The 13,017-nt window shown below is 41.8% G+C and overlaps 1 protein-coding gene across 4 annotated transcripts in view; it reads right to left on the bottom strand.

Moving 5' to 3' along the window:
* Positions 1-2,468: 2,468 nt before the first annotated feature.
* Positions 2,469-13,017, bottom strand: part of LOC100745290 (facilitated trehalose transporter Tret1-2 homolog) — a 17,144-nt gene continuing 6,595 nt past the window's right edge. The window contains exons 2-9 of one of the 4 annotated variants that reach the window (XR_004461488.1): positions 10,895-11,024; positions 10,662-10,797; positions 9,697-10,153; positions 9,031-9,280; positions 8,724-8,930; positions 8,437-8,629; positions 7,411-7,707; positions 2,469-2,682 (exon numbers count right to left, since the gene is read on the bottom strand). Coding sequence is in view for 2 of the 4 variants with exons in the window: in XM_033320114.1 (XP_033176005.1) it covers positions 7,466-7,707; positions 8,437-8,629; positions 8,724-8,930; positions 9,031-9,280; positions 9,697-10,153; positions 10,662-10,797; positions 10,895-11,024 (1,615 nt within the window). In the remaining 2 variants the exon portion in view is untranslated. Of the gene's footprint in view, positions 2,683-5,364; positions 7,708-8,436; positions 8,630-8,723; positions 8,931-9,030; positions 9,281-9,696; positions 10,154-10,661; positions 10,798-10,894; positions 11,025-13,017 lie in introns of those variants that run through there. The other 3 variants (XR_004461487.1, XM_033320114.1, XM_003488494.4) reach the window with 3 other exon arrangements.

Here is a 13,017-nt window from a genome sequence, read left to right as displayed (position 1 = left end):
AGAGAAAAGGAAAAAAGAGAAAAAAAAGAGAAAGGAAAAAGCAACAGGAGAAGATTCCTCCTCGTATCTTATCAAGCTCGCAAAACATAGTATCGTGCCTCTTGTCCACTTTGCGATTTTATATACTTTGAATTCTGTTCGCGATATCTCGTTAGGATATTGTATATATTTACGTATGTATCTCAGTGTATCGTTGTGCATCCCGCAGAGTTGATTGCGGTCGTTCGACAGGAATGCGATGCCAATGACCTAAATATCGTCGATCTGACGTGAGTGAAAGTATGAGAAGACAGTGCGACATCACTGCCGAGAGAGAGAGAGAGAGAGAGAGAGAGAGAGAGAGAGAGACTCATATATACTTTGTAAGCGGAATATACGTGAATGCCAATTATATCGATACCGAGAAAGACATTGTATAAAAATACGTTATACGCTTGTTCGCCGATTTACAAACATCGCTAACAGTATCGCACCTTGCAATGGATAAGTTAGGAGAAAGGCGAAGACTCAAAGGTATCACGATGAAAAGTTGAAACTGAGTATAGGCGCTATGTTTGATATGGGTTCTGTACGAACAGTGAGAGTGAATAAATTTCATATAAAATATTTTCTTCGCATTTCAGCATTAACGACATAGAGAAGGCTCGCGCGGATATCGTATCTCTTAATAATTTGCATGCGTGCATAATACGATTGTCACGGGAGCAGCTCTCTTACATGCGTCGCGTAGATCGAGATGTTGAAAAACAAATCGTGAACATATTTGTTAAAAATCCATGTGCTAGTCAGATTTCCAAGGACGCACAATGACACAAGAGATGCAGACGAGATGGTGGAAAGTTTTTCGAGCAAACAACAGCAACAATATTTGAACGGACAGAGTCTGCGAGAGAAACAGAGAGAATGCGATAGAGTGAATGAGAGATTATATGCGACGAAATCAGCAAAACTAGATTAGCAATGATTAGGGGAATGATATTCGAAACTAACGTTAATATTTAAACTATTCGTCACGTTGCCAATAATTAAACGAATGCTAAATCAAAGCTAACATAACGAGTTTAGTAATATTCTGTGCCATTGTCGTTTTCGTTTTATTTATATATAAGGATAAAGTTATATATAAATATATACTTATCACCTTTCGTCTTTTCTTACTTACTAGTGGGTTCAAGTAACAGAATAATTTCACGATGAAATTGAAACTGAATGATCCAAGTATTAAAACGAAGAAATGGAATAGACACTGCATTAACTAAATTTGATAATGTTCTCCAAAGACACGAATAGTATGCATAAATTACGTTGACGCATAACCCTTGTCGAGATTAGGAGGGAGGCAGACGTGTCTCGCATCTAATTCGATATGGTGTAAAACACATGATGGTAATGCGTATTGATTTTCCAATAGGTGGCCAAATAGTGCCAAAAGCGTTATTGTGCGACAGAAGAGCAATTGGTTTCGAATCAATCGTCAATCAATAATCAATAATCAATAATCAAGTCGGACTATTTCTTTTACTTGGTGCCTTTGGTGTCGTCAGGACGAAATTTGTTCGAGGAGATCGTCTTTGATCGTCTTGTAAAAAGGAAAGGAAAAGCTATCGTTGAAGCGATTGTAGTCTGCAAATAGCTAGAGAGCTCCTGTATTTGCTAATGTTGCGTAAAACGTACAGTGAAAGTTTTTCATTCGTTATTACGATGCAAAACAGAGAAAGAAATCGAATTATTTATAATCTTCGTGCTCGTTTAGCGACTTTGTCGTGGAACACGAGGACCCACATTTTCGTGAATCGATACATGTATCATCGACATCGTCTAAAAATGTATCACGTCTATTTTCATAAATTGCGCTAATCGCAAAGCGAATTGTACGGACGCGAATCGTCTTTACCGTTTGCGGTTTCATTACAGGCAGGGTGAATAGTTTTCTCGTTCACGGGAAATTGTTACCGACGTTTTACATTTTACGGTATTCCGTGGATGGATTTTCGAGGGAAGAAACGTATGGAAGGTTACATACGTGTAGGAGTTAGTGTGATTATTATCGATTTATCTAACATGAATATTTTAACGTTGCGTCTATCCATATCCTTTTCGTCATTCATTTGTCATTTGTCGTAATTATTTAAAAAAAAAAAAAAAAGAAAAGAAAAAAGAAAAAAACAAACGATTTAGGGTTTGACCTGGTGTGTGCGGATCGTGCGTGCGTGCGTGCGTGCGTGCGTGCGCGCGCGCGCGTGTGTGTATATATATATATGTGTGCGTGTGTGTGTATATATATATATACACACACACATACATATTATTAAATAATAATAGAATCTAATGTAATATTAATACGGATTAGGTAGCTCATCGTCACTGCCTGCAGCGTTGGTCGTGCTGAGTACACGTGGACCTTGGCACTGCTGGACACTGCGTAGTGTCGCGATCGTTTATAAAAAAGAGAAAAAGAGGAAAGCTTGTTTTGTTAAGTTTTTGAGCATTATTATTGACAACAGGATTTATATTATATTTACTAATGCGTGTATGATACGTAGATATAAATATATTATGACACATTATCGAGATCCTTGCCACTCTGTTTGCATCACGACGATGATATCAGGCTATATGAATTTACTCCATACGCTTAACTCGCTCGTTCATCCTGCGTACCTTTGCTTTTGTTACTTGATGCTGTAATAAGAGGAAAGAAAAGAAAAAAATCAAACACGAAAAGCAAGAACAAAGCATATTTCGTTGTAACTGAAAAAAGGATCGTCGTAAGAATTTCAATGTCCGCGCGCATCGCAATTAAACTTGATACATGCTAGAACTGAACACATGCTTTAATTGCTTCGAACAATTAGACGTAAGTGATTAAGCATACTATGTCTGTCGTGGGAAATCGTCGCGATGTAAAAAGGATATACTCTTTCACGCGTGGCGTTAATAATCGAATTGGCGTATATTTGAAAATCAAATTGTAGGAATTTTTCCTTTCTCTGCGTGGAGAGAGAGGTCGTTTTGGTACTCGATATTATTAACATTATTATTATTATTATTTTTATTTTTATCATTATTGTTACTACTACTACTACTGTCGCTGCTGCTGCTGCTGCTGCTGCTGCTGCTGCTACTACTACCACTACTACCACTACTACCACTACTACCACCACTACTACCACTACCACCACTACTACCACTACCACCACTACTGCCACTACCACCACTACTACCACTAATACCACTACTACTACCACTACTACCACCGCTACCACCACTACTACCACCACTACCAATAGTACTACTACTACCACTACCACCACTACTACCACTACTACCACTACTACTACCACTACTGCCACTACTACTACCACCACTACTACTACCACCACTACTACCACTACCACCACTGCTGCCACTGCCACTACTACTACCACCACTACTACTACCACCACTACTACTACTACCACTACTACCACTACTACTACCACTACTGCCACTACTACTACCACCACTACTACTACCACCACTACTACTACTACCACTACTACCACTACTACTACCACTACTGCCACTACTACTACCACCACTACTACTACCACCACTACTACTACTACCACTACTACCACTACTACTACCACTACTGCCACTACTACTACCACCACTACTACTACCACCACTACTACTACTACCACTACTACCACTACTACTACCACTACCGCTACTGCTACTGCTACCGCTACTGCTACTGCAACTGCTACTACTTCTTCGAGTTTGTACGGTATTCATTTGAGTGCGACCAAATGAAATGAAAGGCAGACATGGCTATTAATTCTGTTATCGTGTTAATTTGATACTTGTTGCACGCACAGATGTACCTTTCATTCTATGGAATTTCCTCGACCGTGGATTTTCTTGCGTTCTTCCGTGAGAAGGAAGTCGTTGGGGAAAAGAAAGGGATAAGGAACAAAATATTCTCTGAATCGCCGATATATTTAATATGCTAACCTTACTAGTAGTGGAGAATATATTTTATATGAGAACGATCAATAGTCGATTGCTTCATACGTCTGTTAATAAATGAGATTTGAAAATACTTCCAGCCCGTGTTAAGCATACGTAGTTTAACTCTTTTTTTGTACGTCTTTCTTTTTCCAAAAGATCTTCAATCGGAAAAACCTACGATAAGACAAGATGCACTAGTCCATTACATAGAATACTGTCCTATAGATGAAACAAACTCAGGATTGACAGAATTAATACGCAATATGTACTGCAGCAAAAAGACGTAAATAAATACTAAACTTTGCTATTTCGTTGCGATATTTTGTCCGACTATGTTTTATTATCGAATGTCGATCTTATGTCTTATATAGGAATGCGTACATTTACGAAACTCATGTAACTCAAAACTCGTATTTAATTTTCTTTCGTTGATTGACGAATTCGCGTCAGAATAAAGCCAATTGTCGTATACATAAAAAATATTTGCATTTGTATTCCTTAAGCTATGTACAGACTACAGACGTTGCGAGGCTGCCTCACTGTCGATAGCCGTTTCGCTCGAGTTGCCTCGTGCCCTGACGTAGAGCACGCCAGGCATCTTTGATCTCGCTAAAAAAAACGACAGTCGTTGGTTCGGCCCACGGTGCAGCTACCTACCGGTTGCACATAGCTTTATATAAACCGCCCTAAATATCACGTGATGTTTATACAACTCACGTAGTATTTAGCGTCATATATATATATATATATATATATATATATATATATATACTACTACGTGATATAATACTATATATAATACTATATATAATACTACGTGAGTATATATTTCCGTACATTTCTATCCTCTTAAAATATCTTGTTGCTCGAAAGATTATCTTCAATTATATTTGTCATGTTACATATCATTCGTGTTTCATATTATATAAATAGAACAAACTCGAGTAGTAATATCAATATTCGCGCGTAATTCACGCGAACCAATCAGCTTTCCGGACTTATAATTCCTTCGAAAGTTCATCAGTTGCCTCCCATTCGCGGTCGACATTAGCGGTTTTTAGCAGTGCTTAGAAAATTGCGTAAATAATGGTTATTGTTATGATTATAGTAAGAAAGCAACGTGCTGCTTTCGAAAGTTTTTATCGATTCGTTGAATTTTATCGTAAATTCAGCATTCGTCGTAAATAATTCATCCACGTCACATCTAAATCGGTAAGTAAAAACTACGCTACTAATTTCTATTTGAATGTGCGATAACCAACAACTTGCGATTGTTTTCGCTTTTCGCTTTTCGCTTTGCGCTTTGCGCTTTTCGCTTTGCGCTTTTCGCTATGAATGGAATGGAATATATAGTTATAAATTACGATATTTAGCAGTTTCGAAAAATATGATTTTATTAGAAACATTCTATGAAATTCTGCAATGGTACGTATATACGCCATATAGATGTAGGTATATACATGTACATATGTACTTACACATACATGTACAATCGAAGAATACAAGCGTACTATATAGATACAAGGATACAAAGTACATTCTTATAAATTTCTATTCTGTTCGCATATTCACGCATACTTATATTACGAAAAAACGAATGAAAGAGTGGAGAGAAAAAAGAAAGGCACTTGTCGAACCAAAAACTTCGATATACGTATATGTTTTTAGAGATCTTCTTAGGCGAAATTGGCGTTTGATAAACACATTCTTTTCGATCATAGACTATGCTCCTCACTTTTCCTTCTACTAATGGCGATAATCATGGAGGATTTGGTCGCATCTTTGCTCGTAATAGTTTCGCTTTTCCAACAATTTACGGACAAGCTGAATTTCGCTAAAAACCAATCGACGCTTGGACATGGATTTCGCGTGACTTTTGTCGAGTATCGAAGTATCGAATAGCCGATACTTTGAGATACACCGCGGGTGCACCGATCGCGGCTATCGCATTCGATACAAACGCTTATGTTCGATTAGTCAACGACTAAGAATGTCCGTAAACTGGCGACGATTAATAAACTGGTAAAAAGGTAGTTTTGTGCGCGTTCGATCAGTGGTCCATTTTCGGCCATTCGGTAGACACGAAGAGATAGTTTATAAAAAGGCATGGTAAAAAAGTGATGCGTATATCAACTTGAATATCAAACGGGAGAAAAATGTCGTAGAAAAAGGGACGATCGTAAGATTTAGGTATCTAGTTTAAGTAGATGGGCGCCATTGGAAAGAAAGCAAGTCCGTAAGTTGGAACAAACCGATAGATTTGTTCGGCGTTAATGATTTACACAACGCAGCGCCTGCGCCTGCGCTTCGATACTATGTATGTATGTACATATTGGCATTTGAAACTATACGCTCCATAGGCAAAACAGGATACTGCTTCCTCTCGTTGCGCGACTTTGTCCTTGTCTATATCGGTAAATCACAGCAAAGTTGTTAACAATTAGTTTGCAAAAGGGGAATGCTATGCTATTGCCTGGAAACGGCAAACGATCATAAGGTATTTCGCGAGACGATCTACGGCGCGACGCGAGGAAAAAATTAAAGTTGGCCGCGCACTTGGCCTCTGTTCCCGAACGAAGGATGTTTTTATCGTCTTCTTCTACGGCCACCCTCATATACATTTTTATAAAGGCAAAAGGGAGGCTATATCAGATCAACGTATAATACTGTTTTATAGTCTCGCGTACAGTCGTTCGCTAGAGCTTTTTGGTAAAAAAATTCCCGTCTGGCTGCTTCTGCAATATCGCGTTGCAAGTACATGCCGTGCGTATTATCATCAATCGTCTCATCGTCTCTATACCTGTATACACAGACACGTCTATATGTATATCACGAATTCACGCGTATGTAACGTATTATACTATCGTTTGCCTCTTAAAAAAGTTATTCTGTTATCGCGGAACTGGCGGTAGGCCAGTGATGGCAGAAATTTATCCATTATATCAGTCTACAAATATACGTTAACAAATTTTCCTGGAATTAGCAACAAGCGAGGCTATTCGTCCACCCTATATATTATCCTGGTCGATGGGCGAAACGTTTCCGAGACCGTTGGCCGTGTTTCGTCTAGCCTCGAAATATATCTGTTCTCTCTTCCATTCTCTCGTCATACGGCTCCTTTCCTCTAATCTATGTTCTGCCCTCAATTAATTCGCCGCGAAACACTCGATTATGAAACTACGCAGCTTCGTAATATATTTATACTCTCTCTCTCTCTCTCTCTTTGTCTTCCTGTCTCGGCTCTGCAAAGTGCTCTATCTTCGATCTTGACCTCAACGATATCGAAGTAGCTTCGCTTTCGCAAAAATCTGATCTCGCGTATCCTCGCGCTTCGTGTTTTACAGAGGTAACAACTTTAAGTAAAAATCCGGTAATCCGTGTGTCATGTATAGAAGAAACGTTATATGTACATACAGCTAAGAACTCTTCCTCGCCACGAACCCCCCTAGCCACATGGAAGAGAAAGCATCTACACGTTTTGTATGGTTTTCGGGTTCAACGGTTCCGTGGCGGATCTGTCCATACGCTGTTGCTTTCTCTGTGCCCGCCGTTTCTTCGTTTTCGCCTCGGCACCCACTGCTAGGAAATGATTCTCGAAGTACTCCTCGATCTCCGAAAGCTTCTTGCCGTGAGTCTCCGGAAGCAATAGCCACACGAACACCACGGCCGTTATGGAAACACCAGCGAAGAACCACTGCACGGCATGGGATCCTACGATCGTATGAAAAATGTACGAGAATAGAGTTAGAGAATTCCCATTTCCACCTACAGTTTTCGTACGACTGCATAGACCAGTTTTACGTATTCAACATACGGCGGCAAACTAAAAACGCATTTTCTCACAGAGTCGTGTAAAAACGTCTCTGCTCGGTGTACCGATGTGCCACTCGCGCAAGGAATGAACAAGATGCGAAGCATTTCTATATATTATAAATATGGTATTTATCAGACTGATAAATTATTTATCACACAAGATATTGCCATAGGCGGTGAATCCACCACCTGCTCGTTTCATAATCTCTCGGAGATACGCTTCTATGAAATTGCTTTTTTTTCTTTCTTCCTTTTTCTTTTTTCTACGTGTATACCTAATACTACATTTTTACGTTTAAAAAAAGTTTCTTAGCAGTTGCCTGGTGGCTATCTTTTCAAGCATACATACGTCTGACAACCAGTCGAAGATATTACAATCGTATAAAATTGAAATATTACTACAACTAAATCAGAGAAGACCGGCGACACTAAAAATAAGAGTTACTTAATCCGCTTTTTATTCGAGTGAAAAAGCTGAAAGAGACTTTACCGTTCCTTTACTATCGAGAGAGAATTTAGTACGGTAAATGGTGGAAATTTGTTCGTTGCCGATAGCGGTTGTGAAATTCGTTGAAATTGAAATAACTGGCCGTGAACTTTAACTTCTGTAAAATATCGTATACGTACCACCAAGGAAGCTTTGTAAGCTTCTGTAACTTTGCAGAGCAGCGAACATTAGCAAGTTGGCTATGGAATAACTGATGGAATGTGCGATTCCTCGGATGTCGGTAGGGAATAATTCGGCCGTCATGGTCCAAGGAATAGTCAACATACCGACCATAGACGTGCAAACGTAAAGTAACAGACATACAACAGGAACCTGGCAAACAAATAGACAACGCGGTAAGGATGATTTACAATTTCGTCGTACGATTATTCAAGAATACACGCACCATTTAGCTTGGAAGGCTTACCCAGTATCCAGAACGATCGCCGTTCTTAATAAGATAGGTGTAGTAACCGGAAACGGTCATGCAAAAGGCCATTCCCAAAGACGAGATTATACAGAGGAGCCGCCTCTTGTACCGCCTTAGCAGCCAAGTATTCACCATCGAACACAGGAAACGAGTTACACCAACTAGAATCGAGGCTATGTACGCGTCCACGCCGGAACCGACTTCCTGAATGACAGTGATTACGATTAATCACGAAACGCAGCATGTATAATCGAATCGGTGATCCGACTATGCTTGTGAACGTCGAGGAGAAATAGTTATTTACTTGGAACCAGGTGACAGCGTAGAAGAGAGTGATATAGATGCCGGAAAACTGTTGGAAGGAGAAGAAGAGGAAGAGTATCGTTAGCGGTTTCCATCCTGTGGGCTTCAAGAATCCCCTGAGTTTAGTGGAGACACCGCCGTGTTTGCTCTTTCTTTGTTCGCTCAATTTAATCTCGTTCTCCTTCACGATCGTATTGAACTGCGCCTCCGCGGCGGACACCTTGCCCTGCTTCGCCTCGTGCTTGTACAGCCTGCGATTCAAACACGATACAGCGTTCGGAATGCTTACCTCTGTGGTACAGCGAATATTCGACCTCTGTGGTCTGTGATCGAATACTGATTCGATCTAGCGAAAATCAGTTTTCTATCTGTTTTCGCATCGTACGCGTAGCGAAATAAGCCGGCCTCTCGTCTTTATCGATATTCCCTGCCGCTCGTTTCACTCGGATTCTACCACTACCACTACCACTACCACTACCACTACCACTATCACTACCACTAACTATTAATCACTACCACTACCGCTATCCACCACCACCCCCATTATCGTCACTGCTACTGCTACTGCTACTGCTACTGCTACTGCTATACTGCTATACTGCTATACTGCTACTAATACCGCCGACATAGATCGGAAAACCGATCGCTTTCATTCGCTTTTCCTTACCATTCCAATGATTTCTTCGCATCCTCCAATCGTCCCTTAGAGACGAGCCATACAGGCGATTCCGGGACGAACAGTTGCACCAAAATGATTGGCACGACGGCGTAGATTATGCCCAGCCAGGCCACCAGTCTCCAATGAATGTATGCACCCTTCAAGTACGAAAGGACCATGCCAAACGAGGCCAAAGTTGGACCGAAAGATATCATCGATCCTCTGAGTTCTGGTCTTGCGACTTCGGTGATGTAGACGATAGCCGGCGAAGTTGCCAGAGCCGTGGCTAGCCCGGACAACAATCGACCGACTAAAATCATCGGGATATTGGTCGACAGCGCTATGAGAATCCAGCCTGCGATGAAGGGCACGGAGCCGAATTGAAGGGTCCGCAATCTTCCCACCGTCTCCATTAGAAATCCTCCTAACAAGGCACCCAAAGGTGTGCTGACTACCACCACGCTGGCTGAAAATTGATCGCGTTTAACGTCGCTGATATACCCGCTAATAACAACCAGTCGCCATTCGCGTCTCGTCGATGTCGAATGTCTGCTGCAAACAACCGACCTTCTATGTAAAAGAGGTTGCGTTGCAGTCGTTTGGAAAAGAAGCGCGTCTCCGTGTAAACTAGCCAGTCGTTCGATCAACCTGCTAGATTAAATCTCGCTCTTATTCGATCGTAACGTTTCGCCTACCATTCCGCTGGTCGTTACGAAGCAACAAAAACCAGTGAAACGCTAATGAAAATGTAATTTAGCCGATAAAATAGAAACTCTTAAACCGAGTTACGCCGGTTATTATTTCGTTCGGCGACTACTCACCTCTCTCGCGGGTGTAACGCCTCGCGTTATACTCGGTTTACTCGGCTCGACGCAATCACTCTGTTATTTCGCTTAATTAATTAGTTGATAAATTTTAGTCGTCGCTATTCCTTGTATCGTCGTTATCAACGCGTCTACTAACAAGTTGCTTACCGATCCAGGAAGTCTGTTCTCGCGTTGCGTGCAATTCCGCGTCCTCGGCCTCAAGGTGGGGAATCAAAATAGCCGAATAAGCCATGGCTAGTCCTACCGATATATGGAAAGACGCGGCAATGATGCAGGAAGCGATCTAAGGATAGATGAGATCGGACGTTGGATCGGTCGTTGTTCCACACGTACATTATACACATCGTATTTCCATGTTTATATCGATGATGATATTATACCTCGTGTATGGCATTTTTAATGGTAGTAGGCTCGACGAAGCCTTTGTTCAGACTTCTGCTCGATACGATCGCGTCTTTGAAACGTTCTCTCTCGTTCTCCTCGATGTTCTTCGATGCCTCGCGCTCCACACTGAAACACAAAGAGCCCGCCCGTCACCAACTCTCCCTCCAGCCCTCTTCTCTTCTCTTCTCCTCTCCTCTCTCTCCACGAAATCATGTCCGCCGATTAAAACGTTACGACATTAAAGACGGCTCCACGCCGAACAAAGGATAGCTTTCCATGCGTCGATGTATTTCTTATAACGCGTATCAACAACATTTACGAGATTAAGCGAACGAGATTTAAGCGAGATTCGCTTGTTTATTCGGTTGTCAAGAACCTGAACGCTGCACCGCGATATACCGGGATGACAATATGCCAATATATGGGCTGGCAGATACATGCACGCTTTACGCGCCACAATTTACGATTGCGATAAAGCGTTTCCATTTCTCGGTAGCTCTATCTCGCTGGCATACGCGTACCCGCTCGCTACCAGTCGATTAATTTGTCGCTTGACCGCTGTTCCATCCAACGTTAACAATGTCAAAACTGTACACGCGTAGCTACGTAGCTACGTAGATACGCGTGTATATAGAATTTGCAGGCGATCGTGTTTCGCAACGGTGACATCACGCGTATCACGGTTTATCGTGCACGCACGATGTTTATATCGCTGGAACTGGTAATTACGTACGGATAGATTTATAGCAGCTGGCGATCTATGGCGACAAGTTAAATCGATCGATGACCGAGAGACATATCGAGAGAGACATATCGAGAAAGCGTGTTTGTTTAAACACTGTTTAAACGCGTGTCGTTTAAACGCGACACAGTGACGGACAGGAACAGATGTGGCAATAATTAAGTCGCTTTCCGACAAACAACGTTCGATAATAATAGAAATAATTCGTTTAGAAGCGAAAGTAACGAGACGCAGGATTATTTTTCGCCGGAGAACCGACAACGGTATGCGCGAGCGTTGTGTAACCGGCGACCGCTGCAAATGGAAACACGCCTCGCGACTAAGCTGTCGGGCCTTAACTCGGCTCAATTAAAAGCGGCTGGAGGAATTAACGCGCGTTAATTCCAGCATTTCCCCGTCGATGAATACAACGGAGTCGAACGCTTTGTTACTCGACACCGACGTACGGATCCCGTCCATCTAACGTACATTCGTATCATTCATATCGTACTTTCGCAACTTTCGTAACTTTCGTTGCTGAGCGCGAGATACAGAAAATCAAAATTATACGATTTCTTCTCTGGACAAACGGACCGCGCCAAGAAGCGAGTCGGGGGCAAATTATCTCGCGCATTTATCGACTGTCTGGAAAACGGCAACGATCCTGCGAATTAGCGTACGATGCGTTCGCGTCTCCTTCGACTCTGCCTCTCGATGAAAACGATTTCGAAAACGCGTTACGAGTTACAACAAGATTAGGTATGCGCGTTAGTACCCGAGCATTAGACGGACGACTCTCCGACACATCGCCGATATACACTCTGATAATTATAACAGCTTGTCAGAATGAAACAAGTTTAAACAAGTGAAATGGCGCTCGATAGTTTCTTACGAGTGCAAACGAGCGTATAACGACGGACACGATGCAAGTAACAACGGCATCCGTTATCGATGAAACGATTACGTACGTACCGACGTGCGTATATGCCGAGGGATGCTGTGGTGCGTTTGCAACCACAGAAATGTTGCTAATTGCTGTATTCGCGCAAGCGTTTGATATTAGACAAGGATGCTTGCGTAAGCATCTCAGGTGCTGCTTGTTCTCGTAATTTATTTAATTTTTCGCATCGGTGTAACAAGCTCTCGTAACAAGTGGCGTGAGACGAAATATCTCGCCGCCTTGTCCCGTACGCACGCCTTGGCGCTTCAACCAAGCAAAGATAGTTTGCCACCAAATGAACGGGGCTACTAACGATAATTCGCCCGTAAGACGAAAGATGGCAAGGATCGGTTGCCGGTATAAACATATCAAACATATATACGATATCTGTTCGATATCTAATGAACCGTGTACGAATCGAGCGTGGCTGGCGAAAAACGCTGACTAAACTCGTCGAC

The sequence above is a fragment of the Bombus impatiens genome, unplaced genomic scaffold (assembly GCF_000188095.3).
Source record: "Bombus impatiens unplaced genomic scaffold, BIMP_2.2 scf_0237, whole genome shotgun sequence".
In the NCBI taxonomy this organism is placed as follows: domain Eukaryota; kingdom Metazoa; phylum Arthropoda; class Insecta; order Hymenoptera; family Apidae; genus Bombus; species Bombus impatiens.
This window is presented reverse-complemented; position numbering and strand designations above follow the sequence as displayed.